This window comes from Cariama cristata, unplaced genomic scaffold (assembly GCF_000690535.1).
Source record: "Cariama cristata isolate BGI_N322 unplaced genomic scaffold, ASM69053v1 scaffold20383, whole genome shotgun sequence".
Taxonomy (NCBI): domain Eukaryota; kingdom Metazoa; phylum Chordata; class Aves; order Cariamiformes; family Cariamidae; genus Cariama; species Cariama cristata.
In genome coordinates, this window is record NW_009609189.1 from 19478 (window position 1) to 38838 (window position 19361).

General features: G+C 39.3%; 1 protein-coding gene across 1 annotated transcript in view; it reads left to right on the forward strand.

Moving 5' to 3' along the window:
* The window catches only part of LOC104159528 (ubiquitin carboxyl-terminal hydrolase 45-like), a gene marked incomplete at its 3' end in the record, with an annotated part of 29957 nt that extends 12226 nt beyond the window's left edge, over positions 1-17731 (forward strand). The window contains exons 5-8 of the mRNA XM_009697463.1: positions 1690-1835; positions 3116-3211; positions 5219-5349; positions 17644-17731. Of these exons, the coding sequence (XP_009695765.1) occupies positions 1690-1835; positions 3116-3211; positions 5219-5349; positions 17644-17731 (461 nt within the window). The remainder of the gene's footprint in view (positions 1-1689; positions 1836-3115; positions 3212-5218; positions 5350-17643) is intronic.
* Between the last annotated feature and the right edge of the window lie 1630 nt (positions 17732-19361).

The window sequence follows — 19361 nt, forward strand, 5'->3', positions numbered from 1 at the left end:
TAACCATCTCTTCTTCCCAGCATTACTCTGTATGGCACACTTTTCTCAGAGGAAGAAGTCTCTGCTTCTATTACAAAATTTCTGAGTGAGCAGTGCCTTTGAGTTGCAGACACTTGGAGCTCCCATCCTCCTGCTATGATTCTTGCGGAGCTCTGCGTGGGTGGACGAGTCTCAGACACTGTAGTGTGCCCCTTGTAAGCATGTCAATTAAAAGGTGTTGCTGCACATAGCCCTTAAAACAGTGACTGCTTCATGGTGTGAGCAGCTCCCAAGCTGTTTGTCATTCGTTGCATTCAAAAACACTTTGTCTGCTTTTTTGAGGAGAACTTGGTTTCTTACTTTGCCCTTGTACTGTCTTAATTTTCCACACGAGTGGAAAGGAGGGTATTTTAAAGCTGTGTAAGCAGTATGACCAAGAACACTTAAAAATGTTTTTAAACAGCAAAGCACCTCTAACTGCATTTTGAGAAACTTGGATACAATTTGGAAAAATAATTATGCCTTGATGGCACTATAGGGTGCGGACAGACTGCATCAGAAGCTTGTTGTCAGATACAATAGGTATTTTAATGACTTCTTTTTTACTTAATTATATTTTTTCATCTTCTGAGCAAGAAGCTACCTAGTAATGTACATAAAAGGACCTTTTGGCATGAGCGTTTCATTACCGTAAATAGGTCTGTTAGTTATTTCTCAAGAACACTTTAATGAGATTTCAATGTGAAACTCATTAGAACAAATATATGAATTCATATGTCAAGACAGAGATTGCAGCATCACAGTTCTTGGCATCCATTAAGTCCATAACTCGTTTACATTGACATGCATTGTTAATCAATATTTAAGACACTGCAGATGTCAGTAACGTTCATATTTAGTCCTGCAACCGTGACAATATCAAAGTTGCTAGTAGAATTCGAGGCTAAATATTGTTGTCTCAAGTCTTTCCATTACCTCTAGGGTACAAGTTAATGACTGTCTAACTTTGCTGCCCCTCATCTATTTAAATAATAAGGGAAATAGGGAAATACGTGGATGTTATACTGGTAGCATATTCCATTGCAGTTTTGTCAAATTTTTGTTGTTTAAAATTAAAACACTAACATTGTATGTATTTGGGTTGTGTTAGCAATTCCTCAGGCTGTGACAAAGGGAGGTGGGTTGAGGAGTAAATGTAGTGTTTGGGGAAACGGCTAACAACTTCGACTTGGCCATTGCCCAAGTTGTTCGAGGCAATTCAAACAGAGTGCGATAACTGATAAAGACTTGCGGCATTCAGGGGGTAGCTTTTGGTTACCTCTCTTCCAGTGCACCAAAAAGCAGCCTTTGGGTGGTGTTTCTAGCGTGTCTAATGAACGTATATCTTAACTGCCTATTGTTAACAAACTAACAGAGCCCGTTTTACTTTATTGCTTGGGTAATTGAAGAAGTTACAGTCTTATGGGACAGTGTGATTATTGTAGAAGGTTTTGTTTGGATATATGTAGTTGTTGGAGGGATTTTTTTTTTTCTCTGGGGTTTAACTGCTGATGTTTGTTATTTTTTTTTTGAAGATTACATAAAGCAACTTAGGGTACCGTCAGGGTATCTTTCCGCGTGTGTTAAAAATGATAAATGTAATCCACGGAAGGACTGAATTGATTAAACTATGCAATTATTTAGTAATATTAATCTATAGTTTAATTATAGGTTCATCAAAAATCATACGGCTCCGTGAAGAAAACAGTGAAACAAGTGAAATACTGAAAGGAAAAAGTTCTGGTAATGGTGCATCAGTTCCAGTTAAAGGAATAAATAATTTAGGAAATACGTGCTTTTTTAATGCTGTCATGCAGGTAAGATGGAAAGATCATACAGCTTTCTTTTAATAGATTTCAGAAATATTTAGTCTGTATAAACTGTGGATTTCAGAAAAGTTTCTGACTGTTACCAGCCTTCATTCTGCTTTCTGAAGGTCCTTTTCAATTTCTTTTTACTCCCTGCTATCCAAGCAATATTTTCTGTTGTGACAAAAAAGAATTCCTGGATCAGTAGCGTTTTTCACAGTAACGAGACAAATGAAAATGTCAAGTGTTTTACACACTGCATATGTGTGTGGGTTGTACTCTAGCATATGGTTTTATTTGTAGTTCAGCATTAGGCAGTCATGAGTAATGCACAGTATTTACCATACTGGTGGGCATGAAAAGCGGTACTTTATGCATAATGTAAATGTCTGCACAGTGCATTGTGGTGATTTTAAGCCCCTACAACGGATGCAGTTCTAAAAGTACTTTTATTGATTATGGATTTTTTTCTTTCTGACCAGAATAAGAGGAGTGAGCTGTACTAATACATTTCTGTTAATGGTTGAGTGTACAACTAATCCAACATCCTCAAAAAATGCAGCAGCCTTAGCGGTTTTTATATTGGACCATCCTATTGCTTGCCAGTTGAGCAGAGACTTCTGTATGTTTGCCAACAGGAGAGAACAAATGAGAGAACTGCTACAAAGGTGTTCTGAACTGGCAGTCTACCTTGTGTTTATGGTGGTGATTACAAAACTCAGCAAACAAATAGTAAATTTGCAAGGAGTAGAACCAGTGCAAGTTGTTCTCTGTCCATACTTAGGGCATTGTAGAAACCTAAGTGATCTGCAAAGTTAACCAAAAATAAAGAAGCAAAGCTGAGATATGTTGAGTTGGTTTCTCTCTTAAATTCAGAGAGGTAATGCTTTTCAGCGTGCCAAAGCCTTTGTGCTTTTTGGGGCAGAATAAGGGGGACTGCAGAGTTTAAAAGAAACAAATTATTTCTGACACTGGTGTCCTCACCATTAAAAAAACCTAAATAAATTAACAAATCTTGTTCAACAAAAATAGCGAAGTTATTACTAGGAAACTATTTTGAAATTACAGAAACAGAAGTAGACACAGTCTTAGAAACAGTCTGAAATCAGTTATGTTGGCTTTTGTAAGGGTGGTACCTGCTTTTTCTAGTGGTCTGATATAAACCTCAGTTGTACATTATGAAATATATCTGGTTTTGTCTATCCCTGAAGCTAGAATTTGTAACTAAAGAAGAATGTGTAGTTGAAAGATCAGCATGTGTTTCTTGGGTTTATTTTTTTTTCTTTAAGAACTTGGCACAGACTCATGTACTAAATGAACTGATGTATGAGATGAAGGAGAAAGGAACAAAGTTAAAAATCTGTCATACTTCAGACTCCCAATTGGTAAGTATGCAGTGAGAAATACAAATTTGGGGAAATGTGGGAAGAAGCTGGAGGACGGGAAATCACATCTTTGTTAAAGATACGCTCTTACTCTCCTGTTTCTTTTGCCTTTTAATTGTTTAGCTGGTTTATGATATCTATGAACTCACTCCTTTTACAAAACTAATTATTCGGCCCTGGAGGAGGAGGAATGATCACTTCCTTTCACATTTTGTGACATTGAAGTAGCAAATAATGCCTGACCTTAAGAAAGAGTGGCTGGCTTATTTTTGTTTCCCATTTCATTTCCTCAGTATGAATGTATGATACAGGAAATAGTATATTTGGCTCTAGACACTGTTCATGAAATATTTTATTCTGGTCCCAGCCCTTCATTGATAAGTCTTGTAAAATTTATTACGTGCTTCACGGGCCAGCGGATTAAACTGAGAGAAGCAAAATTTCAGTGGGGACCAAATTTCTTGTCCTCAAGCTCACTGCAGGCATATGGGAAAGAGACTCCTGTGGTTGTTATCAAAAGAATATGCTGCTGTTCTCAGTCGTGTCTTAGAGGCTTGGGTTTTCATAATATGTTGTTGGCAGTAAAGATAATACCCCTTTCCTTCTGCTAGCTAAAGAAAGCAGTTTACAGAGGATTTTTTATTCTTTTTTTCCTTTTTTTTCTTTTTCTGCTGTTCGCTGGGAGCTTTCTGGTGGCAGTGAGGGTTGAGGGGTGGGATTCTGTTTTGCATACCTCCTGAAATGATGGAGATGTCTGTCTGTTGCTGTCGGTGATGTTCATAGCTTCTCCAGGCAAGAACAGTGTGAAATTCACTGCATTGCTGTCTGTATTTCCTCCAGTGGCAGTTCTGAGCAGCAGCATGTTTCACCAAGTTATCCTGAGCCACAACAGAGGTCTAGAGCTTGTTTGTGCCTGGAGGCTTAGAAAGCCAGTGGTACGTTGGCTTATGCTTGATGCAAAACTTGCACAGCCGTAAGGTTGAAAGATTTATTTTTTTTGTTTAATGACGATGCTTACAATGTAAATAAGATCTTTGGAGCGAAGACTGTGTTTGCTGGTCTTTGTACGTCAACACAGAATTAGAGGGCTACAGTAGTCTAACTAATGGTAATGTAGAAACTCCAACTTCCCACTTGGTAAAGGGCATTTTCCCTCGTTTTGATAGTGTATATAATGCAAATACTTTATATTTCTGTGTATCCATAGTGCCTATGTTTTGTGTGCAGCTGCTTTCTGGACGAGGTGGCCTCTCTAATTGTTCATCCAGCAGTTGTAATTTGTTTTTGTGAGAGTCAGGCCAGCTAGTAGGAAGGACTGTGGTCATGTATGAACCTGGGAGTGTCTTAGGAAGAGCTGGCGATCGGCGGGTGGTGAGACACACGTGGCATGTAAGCTGTGCAGGAGTGTCTCCTGCTCTAGGACTGGCTTGGGGGGCTGCTGCCCGACTCCTTCCAGCCCCAGGACCTGCTGGTGCCTTCCCGGCACCTTGGTCCTGGAGGAACAGAGTATGTTTCTGTGGCTATTGGATGTGTGGAAATATAGGCATGTGGCTCACGGGTCAGAGAAGCTGGCCACCCCTTCCCTAAGGTTGAGTAGACGAGTGCCACTGAGCTCTGTCTTATGCTGGCCCATGGAGGAGGTCGCCCGTGTTGTCTCTCCCACCGAATTTCAGTGCACGCAGGAGTAAGAGTAAAGCAGGTAATACAGGAGGTAGTCTAGTTTTGTGAGAATCAGACTGGCTCATTGACATGCATGTTTCCAAAACTATTGGTTACAACTACTTCGCTTACAAGAATTGTTTGGTTTTGCAACTGCTTAAATAATAAGCTTTCTCTTCAACTATTTCAACCATGTAGGTGACATTAACATTTTAAAAAAGAAAACAAACCCAAAACATTCTACGATTGAAAGTTACATTGTTCTTTGTCATAAATGTACTAACTTGAAGTAAGTCTTGTGTGTCATCAACTTTGAAATCTGATGTGCAATTTACCTTTGCTTTGAAGGATCCTTTGGTGGTAAACCTCTCCAGCCCAGGACCTTTGACTTCAGCGATGTTCTTGTTCCTTCACAGCATGAGGGAGGCTGGAAAAGGTCCTCTTTCTCCCAAAATGCTGTTCAGCCAGCTTTGTCAAAAGTATGTATTGTCAGTGTCTTTTACTTATTTATTTTTAATTTCCAGTGATATGTTTCGAAGTGTGCTAGGTCTGTTGTCCTTTCTAAGGTGCCATTAGATTTTTACCAGGCAGTCCAGAAAATGTCATCTTCACATATTAAAGTTGCAGGGCTCCTTGTTGCGCTCCAGAGTTGTACCTGCTCTTCACAAAACGTATGGCCCAGTCCATAACCACTGACTTTCAATGGGCTTTGAAGTGAGTGTGAGGGGGCAGAAGAGGGCCATGGTAAAACTGAAGAAAATAGAGTTTTCAGGTTTTGTTGTACATTAGCGTAAAGCTGTGCTAATACTGCGAAGTGTATGTAGGTATTTTGAAAAAAAGGGTAAGCTTTTAAATGGGAAATCTCTGCTATGATGTCTGACCTTGGCATCAGATCAAAATTAAAAAGGGTCTAACAAGTAAGGACTTGAAGCGGTACTGCAATGGCATATGGCTCCAGATTGCAAAGAGCTTACAAGCCCTAAAGAAACTCCTGTTTCTTGGCATGGAAAATGTTTACAGTGGTGCTTTGTAGGTGCCTTCAATTATGATGCAAACAATCTTGGTTTTTAAAACACCTGTAGAAGACCTATTTAAAAGTTGATACAAGTATTTAAATATTGACTTTACAAGTAAAAGAAGCTGAAGAAGCAGAGTAACTGGAGGATGGTATAGTGGAATCTCACATTAAAAAAGATTAATAATACATGTTAAGTTATTTGCTACAGTATTATTGTATGGAATTTTAAGCGTTCTGCAGCAAGGGAGTTAGGAGGAAAGTTGCAGCCTCCTACCATAGTGTTCCAGGGAAACCTCACTGTGCAAGCTATAAAGAAACAAAAACTTTTGGACTAGAGCAGGGACAATTTAATTCTGATAAAGGAATCAATTATTACTTTTTCTTCATCCTCAAAATTCAACTTCAGAAACTTAGTAGTATATTTTTCTATTGTACGTGACTTCCTTTTGATTTTTTTGAGCTGGAAAAGAAGTGTATAAAGTGTCCTTATAGTGATTTTGAGTCAAACAGGAGTGTTCTGTTTAGCATTATGTACCTGGAAGAAAAATACATAGGGAAGAAAAGTACGTTATTTCCTTACTCCTCCTCCTGTTTTGGGGCTGATTCAAAAATGTGATTGTAAGAACAAAATTTGGCTGAGAGATGGAAGGGAAATTATTAAATAAGAATAGTAGTTCTTTCTCTGTAAGTGTTAAGGGTGGAAGGGAAAAGATAATGTAAAACATGTTTTGAAGCCCACCTTAGCAAATTTGTAAAATAATCATGATGTAGTGCACTTCAGATGGCACTGTATTTTTTTAAATTATAGCTATTTTGTATCTGCTCTGTGTGTGTGTGTTTATATTTGTGTGGCCATCAAGTGATGGCTACACAATATATTGGTATTAAATCTCAGATATGTAGTTGTTCTTTTTGTTGTTGTTGTTTTTTGATCTTTAACATGGGCATATACTTTAACTACCAGCTAAAATTGAAACGTATTTTAATATGGGCAGCAGACTTTTGCTGTTTAGAGATGTTATCTGTCAGCTTCTGCCATCTCTTGCCTTCATCCTTACTTCTAACTTTTGTTAGCCTTGCAAAACACTACGTAGATACAAAACCTTTACTGTCTATAGTATTAATAACAAAAGTGATGGCCACATCCTGTTAGCAAGATGTTAGGTGTTCAGGGGCAGTAAGTGGCTGTACAGGTATGACAGAAGGTTTTAGTCTTTTGATTATTTTGTTATTGATGGTGATGTGAGCAAGAAAGAAGAAAGGGATAGTTTCAGCAAATTCAGCATTCTGCAGTGGTGGAAGTAGGAGAACGGGAAATCTTTATCTTTGCAAACTGAGTGCATTTACTATATATTAACTTGAACAGTATGAATGCAGTGGTCTGTCATGCCATTTTTACAAAGGCCTTTTTAATCTTTTAAAGTTGGCTTTCTACTCTTTAGCAAAGCTGAAATGAAAGAGAGAGCATGGCAAGATTGCAGGAGTCCCAGCTAGGAAGAAGTCTGTGTTGCTGCTGCATTCTCCGTAAAGTGCTTTTTGAACCCTGCTAGGAAGTCATGTTAATAAAGTGATCTTAAAGGCATGTGCTACTTGTGCTTTAGCACAAACTCTTTTTACTTAACAAGTAAAGCTCAAGCATCTTTAGGAAAGAGATGACAGGATGAATATGTAAAACAAAGAACTACACTAAAAAAATGTTCGTATTTCAGAGAGATATGTCAGAGACAGTTAAGTCAGTTAACTACCAGGGAGAAGGGCATTGGGAAGGACTTCTTATAATAATGTTTTGGTTTTAATTATTTTACATAAAAGTTTACTGACTCCAGTTGCCATCTCATTTTTGTTTGTTTGTTTTTTTTTTTTAATTTATTCTTTCCCCCTCACAGATCTTGCTGTCTTAGTCCCAGTCTGCAGTATATCAGCATACCTTTATTCAGCAAAGAATTTATGAAGCAGATTATACAGATAGTATAGGATGCACTTGTCTGTGGTATCGAGAGTCGGACACAGTGACCCAGGAATTGTCTTCCCAGCCCCAGTCTTTACCATAACATTTTGAATAGTTGCTTATAGCTTGCAAAACAGAGACCTGCACACCAAGTGGTCATGCAGAATATAGATATTTTACTTAATACTGAGTATAGTCACTTCCAGATCCTACTGGGCTTCTTACAAACGTGAGTGATTGAAATGCTGAAACTGTCAGCAGGTGATGGTATGCGGCTGTTCTTTATATACTTAGATCTGTCTACTTGTCAGTTGTGTTACAGTGTGCTATCTAGCCAAAAAGTAACACAGCAATTTCCTAATAACGTTTTTCTCATGTGTAGCAAAAGGCTGATCCTTTAAAAATGGTTCCTTTTCCCTGATGACACAACTGGATTATATATATAAAAATATATATAAATTTTGATTAAGTTGGTATTGATGAGGTTGGGTGGGTTTTTTAGTTTTTTAATCTCCTAGCTGAATGGTGACATATTTTCACGTTGGATCAGTCAATGCAAGATACAGTAAAAGTAGCTGTATAATTTAACACCTGACATTTGCCCTCATTTCCAGTTTGATGCTGGAATAACACTTCTGAATTTGATGTCCGGAGTTACTGGTTTTGATGTCCTTGTAGGACTTCAGGACTCCACCTGCTTCAGGTGTTGCAGTATGCAAGAGTTTGAATGCCCACATTTGAACTGGGCATCCTTACTTAAAAATTGGAAGGTGCTCAGTGAAAGAAGACCTAAGAAGGCAGGGAAGGAAGGAAGAGCTAAAAAGGAGTGGGTGAAGGTGTGAAGGACTGTGGTTTGGTGTGGGCAGAGAGCCTGTAACGAAAGGGAGCAGGCCCTGCCTTGTTGAGTTGCAGCTCTGGCATGGCACCGAGTGGGATCCCAAAACCTGCAAGTGAGAAACTGCAAGTGGCTGGGTGTTTGCTGCTCAAAAGCAGTGAGAGAACTGGGACGCAGTCCTTTCAACTGCAAACTGCTGCTTTAAGAGTCTAGGGAGATCATGGCGTGAAGTTCATCATCTTGTGTGTGAAAGGGTATTTGTGGTGCTTTTTTTTTATTAAATAACAAAAGAAAAAAATTAAACCGAGTGTTAATTTTATCAAGTGGTGGGGTAGCCAGGTTGAAGAAGGGGAGAAGAAGGAAAGAAATGGATGAGCCTTTCTATAGCAACTGTTTAGCGTCTGGTACTAATTCATCCACTGTTAATTTTGTTAGTGTTGCAGCTGTCAGATGTTTTGCGAGGACAGATTGTGAGCATAGCTACGGGGCCCTTCTGTTGGTTTTCCACTGTGCTGAATATCAGGACTGCAGACTTCTGACTTATCTGGAGACTTAGTGACTAATGCAATGCTGATGTATTAAAAGGACATAAATTTTATTTCCTTTATTTGTTATGATTGAATAATTTTATTGATGGAAGAAAGCTTAGATTTGCGTAGCAAGTAAATGTTGCAGCATGTAAGTAATTAAGTGATGAGTCCAGAAAGTCCCGAATTTAGCTGCTTCAGAGCTCTACGAAATAATTATGTATAGGGGTATTGTATTGCTGCATTAACATGCAGGGAAAAATACTTGCCCAGCAAAGATTTTATTGATGGTCACAAAATATACATGGGTCTTGCCTCCCCAAGGAGTATCCATCCTTCCTTCTTGGGTGCAGAAGGTAGAGCTCAAGCCAGAGGTGGGACTGATGGAACGGAGGTCATGTGCAGTTAGGACTATTGATTAGTTTTGGAGGGAAACCTAAACAATGCTTGGAGCATTGTGCATTTATCACTTCTGCGAGAAAATGCTGGGGGAAACTGAGGTAATGTTGTACAAGATTTAAGGGGTGAAGGAAACGGGACTTTTCTGATTAATTAGGAGTTGTTTTGAGCCTTTTCTTTCAAAATAATATTGCTGTAGGAAAAAATCTCTTATTAGACAAGATTTCCAACTTGTTTGTTTTTCCCATTTGACTTTTACCATTTAACAATAACAGCAGCGGAACACACAGTTGGTGTTTCCTTGACTGATGGTGAAGAATTATTTTGGGTCCCTGTCATGCCTCCATGTGCCTTCCTGACGGTGCTGCATTCATGTTCAGGAGCTCTCCGACACAGGAGATTGAACCTTCTTCTCCGAGCAGCCGTGGTTGAGAGATTGCATGTCTTTATTTCAGATAACTTTGTCAGACTTTCCCTAATTTTAGGAACAAGTTAACAAAGCTGGGTGGATGAGGTTTATGAGTAGATGCTGAGTAGATGAGTAGATTAATTCCGTATGTAAGCAGTGTGAGTTGGTAGGAAACATCTGCACTTGTTCCTGAGTTTTGCATTCACTTCTTCCACTCAGGAGGAAGACCTGTGCAGTGTTTTGGGTAACACAGGTATTTGCAATGTGTGTGGTATTGGTGAGCTACGTAAGCAATGCTTGTAGATGCAATGAAGGAGAAAACCAGTAATTTCATTAGGTACGTCAGAGGTATATCCTCATTAGCAATGTTCATGTTAACCAGAACTGAGTGTTACAAGACGAAGCTAGATTGGAGCTTTAGGGCGAGGTAACAAAAATAGGAAGCCTTCATGTCAAGAGGGACTTGAATATTGGAAGTTTAGGCAGGAGAGGACAGGAAAAGGAGGCATGACAGCAAGAGAAGACAATAAATGATAGAAGATAAATTAGCTGTGCTTATTTAACTGCCCTCATAAGAGTTCAAGGAGATGTCGGTGAAACTGAAAGGCAACAGATTTAGAGCCGGGGGAAAAAAAGGTTTTTTTAACATTTTATAGAGCTAACCTGTGGAACTTGCTCTCACAGAGCGGTGTTGAAAATCTTAGCAGGACTTAAAGGAAGAAAGAATTAGATGTCCATATAAAGAGAAAACTTTTTTTTTTGTAATAGAGATGCAAGACCTCATGCCTAAAGGCCTTTACTTGGCTACCAGCTGGTAGGAAGAAATTTCCCCAGACAGGTATTTCCATTACTCGTTAAAAAGAGCTGTATTTTCCCTCTGATGGTCAAGTGGGAAATGGCTCTGTTGTAGCGTGTCAGCTATTATGTCCATTCAGAGCTACTTCTAACAAGTGCTTTTTGCTCAGGTACCTGAGATCTGGTGCATCACAAGAAAGTGACGGTGCCTCGTTTTCTCTTGGGGGAAGGTGAGACAGAAAAGGCTGAAAGAAATCAGCCTGCGCGTCCAAAGGAGAACAAAGTGCTGTGTATCCATGCCGTTGAGGTAGGACAGCCATAGCTGGTGTTACTTGTTAGTTACGTGTAGGGGCAAGCCCATGTTTGGTTGGGTTTTTTCCTACCAAGCACGTCATGGTAGCAGAACTCTTATGTCTGTGGGGCAGGTCTGAGGTAAGATTAATCATGGGGATTAGTCTTGCTGTAGGATTTTGCTCTCTTTTCTGTTACAGTGCTGCATATAACTTGGGATCACTAGTGAGAACGATTGCTTTAGGAAGGAGAAAACTTTTCTTTCTGGCTGTTCTATGACAGTGAATAGGTGTTTGGTAGTGTCACTGGGAAAGGGAAGTCCTGTGAATTGTAGCTTTTATAAACTGACCCTTTGCATGCTTTTTTTGTAACTTTCGTTGGTAACTGGTCAGTCTTGTGAGATGAACATCTTCATCTGCAGATAAGCAACACTTCTCCTCTCAGGCTAACATTAAGTAAACATTTTACTTTGCTTCTCTATAGTGTGCTGCAGTATTAAAGGGGTTCCTCTGCATTCTGCACTACTGGAAAAAAATCAAATAGTATGTTCTGTTTTCTGTTTACAAGCACTTATTATTGTTTCTAAAGTTGTCCAAGGTACTAGGTTACCTTCTGCTCAAAGATAGTAATTATTGAAAGGATCATTTTGGAGAGGATTTTGATTAGGGACAGTAAAGGTATGGCAGTTCTGTGCAGTATGATTGAATGACTGTAATTGTATCACAGTTTTGCTTTGGAAGCATAGCTTAATTTCCCTCAAATGAACATAAGATAGGAATTAAAAGTAGTAATGCTTAGAGGACTGGTCATTTTTTTTCCTTTTAAAAATTATGTTATTATGTAGATTTAGTTATTAAAACATTGTAGGAAGTAGATCATCATGAAAAGTATTTCTTTAACTGACAGGCAATTATAACTGGCCTCCAGATGAGTAACGAGAGGCTAGATAAGTAGTATGCATGTAGATGTCACAGTTGTCCTTCACCACTTATGGCCATTAGCAGGAGTTCAACCTGTTCTGTCATTATCCTGCTGACACTGTACAACAGGTTGTATCGCATCGGCACTGGCTTCCATATGTCAGCACATCTGTGAGCGGTCAACTCAACCAACCATCTTCAAGTCCCCCACTTTTGCCAAAGATCTTGCTTGAAGCATATTTTCAAGGAGACGAGAGCGCACATCTTTTACTTGTCAGATTTCTGTGTATCAGCATGGATTAATTTTTATTTTTTTTTTTCTCCCTCCCTAATACTGGTTTATAAGTATAGGAAATTTCCAGTAAAGGCATCGTGTGGGGTGAAATTCCCTCCCTTCCTCCCTCTTCTTTTTTTTTTTTGTTGTAGTTTTTTGGTTTTCTTTTGTGGCTTCCCCCCAAAACCAAATACACTAATCTCAACTGGTTTTCCACAGAACACCAGATATTTAGAACTATATACAATATTACATAGCATGCTATGGACATGAATGACAGATTAACTATATGTTTAAGCAGTGTTAGCAGTGATGTCATTTGTTAGTTCAAGTAAATGACTCAAACCTTACATAGCATCTTTACAAGTCGCTTTCCCTGCCACTTCACTTTTAAAGTGGTAGCCGTTACAGTCCCATCATCCTTGTTGCCATTAAAATTCAAGCATGTAGATTTACATGAGGTTGGAAGAGTAATTAGTACAAGCACAGAGAAGCCTAAATAATCTTTCCCTCACAGATGCACTATGTGCTAGTCAAATGAAAGACTAAGAGGAATTAAAAACTGCCATGGCTGAATTAATTTCTTCCCCCCTTTCATTTAAGCTAAAAAAACTGTGTGGAACATATGGGTAAACTCTTTTCCCTTGAAATATCACTTAGTAAATTAATTTTCATCTGAAATGATTATTGTATGTTTATCAGTGGGAGGTTACGCTGCAAACCATAAACAGTAACGAAGGGTTTGTGTGGGGCTTTTCCTGATGGGCATTGAAGGTCTGGCTCTGTGAGGTGTGCCTACGGTGGAAAAAACCTCCTGTAACAGCGATGGAGTTTTTGCTTGCTTCTTTGTCAAGTAATTTTTCTTCCTTTTTACTATAATGTTTCTTGCAGTGGCCCAGCTTCTGTGGCCAAAAAAAAAAGAAAAGAAATCCCTATTAGTACCAGGATCCAGGTTGTTTAAATGCAAGATTTTGTTTTCTCGCTATACATTGGAGCTATCAATGTGCATATATTGGAGGAGATAGGCTGAACATACTCATCAAGTCTCACTGTCTCAGGAAACCAAACTTCTCATAAATAAAACTAATGATAATACTGTGGCCAACTAGGTTTCTCAGAATTGAACTGATTTCGGCATTTGGGTTAATAAAAAAAATATATTCTTTTGGATTCCTGGCCATTCAGTGAAAGAAACAATGAGAAAAATGTTTTAGCAAATTGAAAAGTGAAACCGTGCATGCATGTAAACATGCGCAGGCAGGTACATATGTTATTTATTTGTTTAATGTATATTGAGTGTTTTATTGGATCCAAAATAAAGGTTCAGTGCTTTTCAGGATGTATTTGGTTTTTGTAATCAAATTAATTGGAAATAAAACATTTGATTTTAATAGAAGCAAAAAATTGCATTTTAATACTATTAAACCCAAATATTTAATTTTTAAGAGGAGTATTTCAAGTTTGAATTAATTGATTTTTTTATTTTTAAATCTGAAATGAATTTTTTAGGTTGACCTGCACATGCCAAAAAAAATTTTTACTTTAAAACGAATGCTTAAAAAAATCACCCACGCTGCTGATTCCAGACTTTATAGTAAGCCTCATGTAGAGCAGCACCGTTATATCACTTTTAACTAGGGATATTGTCAACTTTGTGTCAAAAACTAGCTATGAAGTACAAATGTGAAAGTATCCTATCTGTAAATGTCAACATGTTGTTTTGCATGTGCTGGTCCAGATTTATTCCACTTAATTTTAGGGACTGACCTTAGATGCCTTGTCACCTTAGATCCTTCTCCAGTTACATCCCAAAGTGCCTCCAGCGAGCGGAAAAAAAATTGCCTCGCTCTCCTGCCCGTGGCTGCCGTGCCCTAACTTGGCATCGTGACATCTTGCCCAGCTTTTAAGTTTTACTGTCGTAGGCACGTTGCAAGTCTGATGAGTTTTCTAACCACCTTTAATTTCTCCTATCCACAAGCACAAACTTCCAAGGCAAACCTGAGCAGGTTTACTGTATGAGTGGGAAAGAAACCTCACCTTCAGGAACCCTGGAACAGCTGAAGAACATGGCTGGGCAAGGAAGATCATTGTGCCTGGAGAAAATACCGATATGTATTTACAGGTCAAGGTACTGGTTAGCCAGAGCACGCAGTCTGAGGCTGAAAATGAAAGCTGGCTTAACATGGCTTTAATAAAATTGAGTTACTGAGTAAGTGGTTGGTTTTTGTGGCTGCTTTGCCGGTTTGATAAAATTCCTGTTTGAGCTATGCTCAGCCAGTTGTCTCCTGTGCTGGGGTTTGGAAGGGGTGCACATGGTTACGCCTGCATGGACTCTTCTCGGTCTGCGGCAAGAGTCACAGCTGCCGTTTGGTGGCATTACTGGAAATGTGAAAAAAGCTGTCACCCTTTCAAATCCCATTTTAGATTTTCAGTCCAAGACTGTAATTAAAGATCTAAAGGGTAACTTACCTTAAGGTATGGTTTGGCCAGTAAGTTACAGTTAATGTGAATAGAGATATGTTAATAGTGAATATTTACAGAGTCTCATTTGGGGTTGGGAGAAGCTGGAGATCCAGATTGTTTGAGAACCCTTCTCGCGATGGTTATCTTAGTAATGATAACACCTTAAGTATCTATCCATTGTTCATAAGTGTAGTTTGTAATTTCTGTGTAATCTCTGCCTGCAAAATATGATACTTAGAATATATTTAGATGCTGTGAGTAGTAAAAAAAGGAATCTACCGTTTTTGAAGAGCCATGATTGGGACAACTGAATGGCTGTCTTAGGAACAGATGCGACGTTACTCCTGTGCAGTTGGCTTGAACATCACTGGTGTAAAGAGTAGCATAGTCTGAAACAGATGTTTTTCCTCTTTTGGTGTACGAGAGTCATGCAGAAGCTGGTGGTGGTCTAAAAAGACTTAAAAAAGAATTGCCTTTCCTGCAAAGCCTTTGGTTTTAGTTTGTGCTGGATGGTAAAGCGCAGCAGTGCAAGCCCAGCCAGTGCCGGTGTCCCCTCGGCATCCCTGGGCCGCCGCGCAGGCTGGCTCCTCTCTGCCGGTGCTGTGGCCAGGTGCCGTGGAGGAGGACAGCTCAAAGGACGGTGCAGTCCGAGAGGACAAGGGTGACGCCAGATTTGTACTTTCTAAGGTGCGTAGACCGTTTCCTTCAAGACTTTTAATTTCTAGAGATGAAAAGTTTGGAAGTACACTGAATTACTTTTTTTTTTTTAAAGAAGCTGTTGCAGTCTTTGGTGATTTAGATCTCTGTTTAACCTGAGTAGCCAGTATATATTATTCTAGAAGATGGGCTTGCAGTCTGGGAATTTCAGGCAGTCATTTGGTATCGCACATCTAAGAGGTAATGATGTTACTATTTATGCAGAAGCGGTGTCTTTTTCAGTTGCAGCTCTAACACTTTTTAGTGTGGATCTCAAAAACCAAGAAAACCCCCTCCTTCATTCAACTTTATTGTAAAAAGGAGGGCTGTGGCACACGGTTGTACAAGAAGTGTTTATCGCTCACCTCACAAACAAAATCACAGCTGCAGAGCTGCAGCCTCGGGGCTTTCTCCTGGAGACCACTTCAGGAGTGATTCTGGTGGGCTTGGGGCTGGCCTGTGCCAGCCCTGCTTACGGATGCAGCGTGGAAATGAACCTTTGAAAGGTCATAAAGTTCTGGTGAGATGGACCGCACTATCCCCTGTCTTCTAAACTTGGGTAGCATGAGAAAAGAGCGTTGTATCAGGATTTTCTTTTTAATGCTGGCTGTGCAGATAGTAAAGTAAACCAATGGTGATAGGAAATGTAGTGATGTTAAATCACAGTAACAGTGCAGATACCTTATGCCCTTCCGTGGGTTGTCCAGATAACGTGTTTTGGTGCACTCAGAAATTGCCAAAAAGCTAGAATTTGTAATGCTTTTGTATTCAATATGCAGTGGGAGCAAAATACTTGATATACTTGGCTGTTATGATGGGTGAATCAGGAAGGTTCCTTTGAAATAGTGCAGAAGACTTGTGAAATTTCAGCCCCTGTCATGTCATGATTTTTTTGCTGTCAAAACCAGTTGCATTATACAATTCCCATAAGCAGCTTTGGGGGAAAAAAATCAGACAATGTCTAGCCAATTTATTACCTGCCTTTGCAAACCTGATATTTTTTGGAATCTGGATTCAAATATGTTGTCTCAGTCAAAATAACAGTGAAGAAAGTATCTCATGGGTTTCGGGCTCTTTCTGTTTTAGGTACGAAGCTGTGTTTCATTTGTTTCTGGTAATACTACATGTTTTAATACCAATTTCAGATGTGAAATATTGCAGTTTGTTAGACTGTAGGACAGAAATTTGGAGGTGGATATGGTGTGAGTTGATAGTTCATGATGCTAAAAGGTCCTTTTAAAGCTTTTGTGAAGCAAGTATAAGAGTAACTCTTATCGTAACGGAAGAGCAATTAACTCTTCCTACCAAGAAAACCTGCCCCAAAGCTTGGCTTTTCTCATTAGCGACACTCTTGGAATGGAAATCCTCTCTCTAGAGCATTTATCTCCAACATCTGTAATATTAATTGAAGAAATTTAGCATAAATAAAAACTGATTGAATACAGTGTAAGTGTACATACATCAGAGCACCATGTTATTACCGTTTTCTCTATATTTCTTTAGTAGCGTGTGAAATTCATATGCTATGTGATGTTACTTATTGTTAGTATGTTTACTGCCTTACTCATTGCCTGTTCACTCAGTTCAGTAAGCTGCAGATTCCTGGGTTGATTGACTGTAGAGCCATTTGGAAGAGATGGTTATGTATACTTCTGTTTAAGAAGTTAAATTCTCATTTGGATTCTGACCCGCAGTTCTTGTTTGTTTGATGCACAGCCTTGGGACTTCCATTTCAAGATCATCTTTTTTCAGTTGAGATTACCGTGCTGTTTCTAGTTTCTACATAAGGACTGTTTTATGCACATTTGAGATTTCTTCTTGGTAGAGAGGAGGAGATAGCAGGGGGGAGGTTAAGCACTTTGAAAATCTTCTTTCCCTCTCCTCCACGGCATTGGGGCTGTTTGGCGATACAGAAATACTGGTGTCACCTGTCAGCAAAGCGCTGCTAGCGTGGATGAAACTCTACTGGCAAAGCTGTATTTTTAGTTAAGCCATAGCCAATAGGGTCAAAATGCTACCCAGGCTGAAGTGCAGCCTTGTTGGGGTAATCGCTGCCACACCAGCAGCTTCCTAAAGCCCCATGAAGTGCAGCAGGGATTGTCCATCCCTCTTTGTACCCCAACAAGAGTCTGATGTAGGCACTGTCTCGTTAAGAACCTCCCAAGGTAAATTTAAATTGCTTATGGCTTCTTTCGTAGGGCTCCTCGATTTAAGGGCTTCCAGCAGCAGGACAGCCAGGAGCTTCTGCACTATCTGTTGGATGCGATGAGGATTGAGGAAACAAAGGTAACGTCTTTTGCGCGTGGTTTTAAAGAACTTGTTTGACTGTATGGTGAGCTACTAGTCACTGTTTCAACGTTCTTCATGTTCCCGATGTTTCAAAGATGTACCTAATGAAGTAAGAGTGACTATTTTTGTCATCTTGAGAAAAATAATGACTTTTTTGAAAGATGATTTAATTGTGTTCATGTTGGTATGTTAAAATTGCTGTTTGGAATGAAAGTTTCAATCAGCAGTAGAAAGAGTATGGTAAGTAGCTCGTGGTAACTTCAGGAACCTGAATTGTTTGCCTTTATTTAAAAATAAAAGGATCTGAAAAAAAAAGACTTCTGTGGAGTCAAGAAAGTAGAAGTAGGACCTCTGATTTAGCTGACAAAGTGCATTTTAAAGCTTTGGGACAGAAATTAGCAGCTCCTAGGTGTGGGCCTGCCCACAATTTTCACTGAAATCTAGTTCAATGAAAAAAAAAAAAAGGACAGGAATAAAATGTTGCAAATTTTCTTGTATCTCTTGAAAGTGGGAAGAGCTACGTGTTTTATAAATAAGGTGCTGCTTTTCATTACTTAAAATCTACACCTAAGTATGCTAAGTGTATAACCGGTTATATTAGAAATGTCCCCGTGTGGTTTTTCTCATGTTTCTTTTCCTTCGTTATTTCTGCTTCCTGCATTGTTCAATACAAGAAAGCGTGCGTTTGCTTGTTCGAACTATTTTGACCATATCTGATTTCATCTGCCTGACCTACTCTTGGGCCCTTCTTTTCAGATAATATTTTGGTAAATAGTCTTTTCTAAGTCCCCTCAAAAGGAGGGCCTTAAATCTTGTACTGACCAGCATACTTCCTTGTGCTTCTCATTTAGTAATGCCATGAACGTCAGGATCCTGAGCTGGATTATCTTGCAGATAAGATACAAAGCTGTGTCTGAGCCTGGTTCCTGGCACTAGAGTTGAGCTGAACAAATCCCCATCCTATCAGAATATTAATAATACATTGGTCTTGTCAGCAGTATACTCGATCATAAACAGAAGTGAACTATAGGGAGGAACAGGTAAACCTTGACATTGTCACGCTTCCAAAATAAGGTGTTGAACAGGGCATGCAACAGAAGCAGCTGACTTCAGTTAGAGAACAGTTGTCATGTTTTTGCAGTAGAGGAAAACTTTATTATTTTGTTTGTTGATTTTCCTGTAATAAAAGGTGGAAACTATGTTTGCTTTAGAATTGAGCATTCACTGAAAGCAGGATTATTACGATGACTAAGCTGCTTCTCCAGTAGGCGATTGTGCTTTCCCCTCAAGTCAATCTCCTGTTTCACCAGTGAACGTGCCTTCATTATGATAACCTGCATTTGTATTTGCCTTTTGAGTCGTTTATTGTTAGAGAGCAGTGAGTTGCTACAGTAGCTACTGCAAAAGAACAACAGAAGATGGTGAGAATTTTAAGAGACCTTTCGGGCAGTATTTCTGCCACTCCATCACCATGCAGGGAGAGAGGTTGCTCCCACCCTGCCCCGCAATTAAACCCCTCCGCTGCTGCCCTAATGGTGCATTACTGCAAACACGTTCTTACCACCTCGGGCTGCTCCACCACCGACAGTACTAGTAAAAGCTCTCTCTTTATTTATTTTTTTTTTTT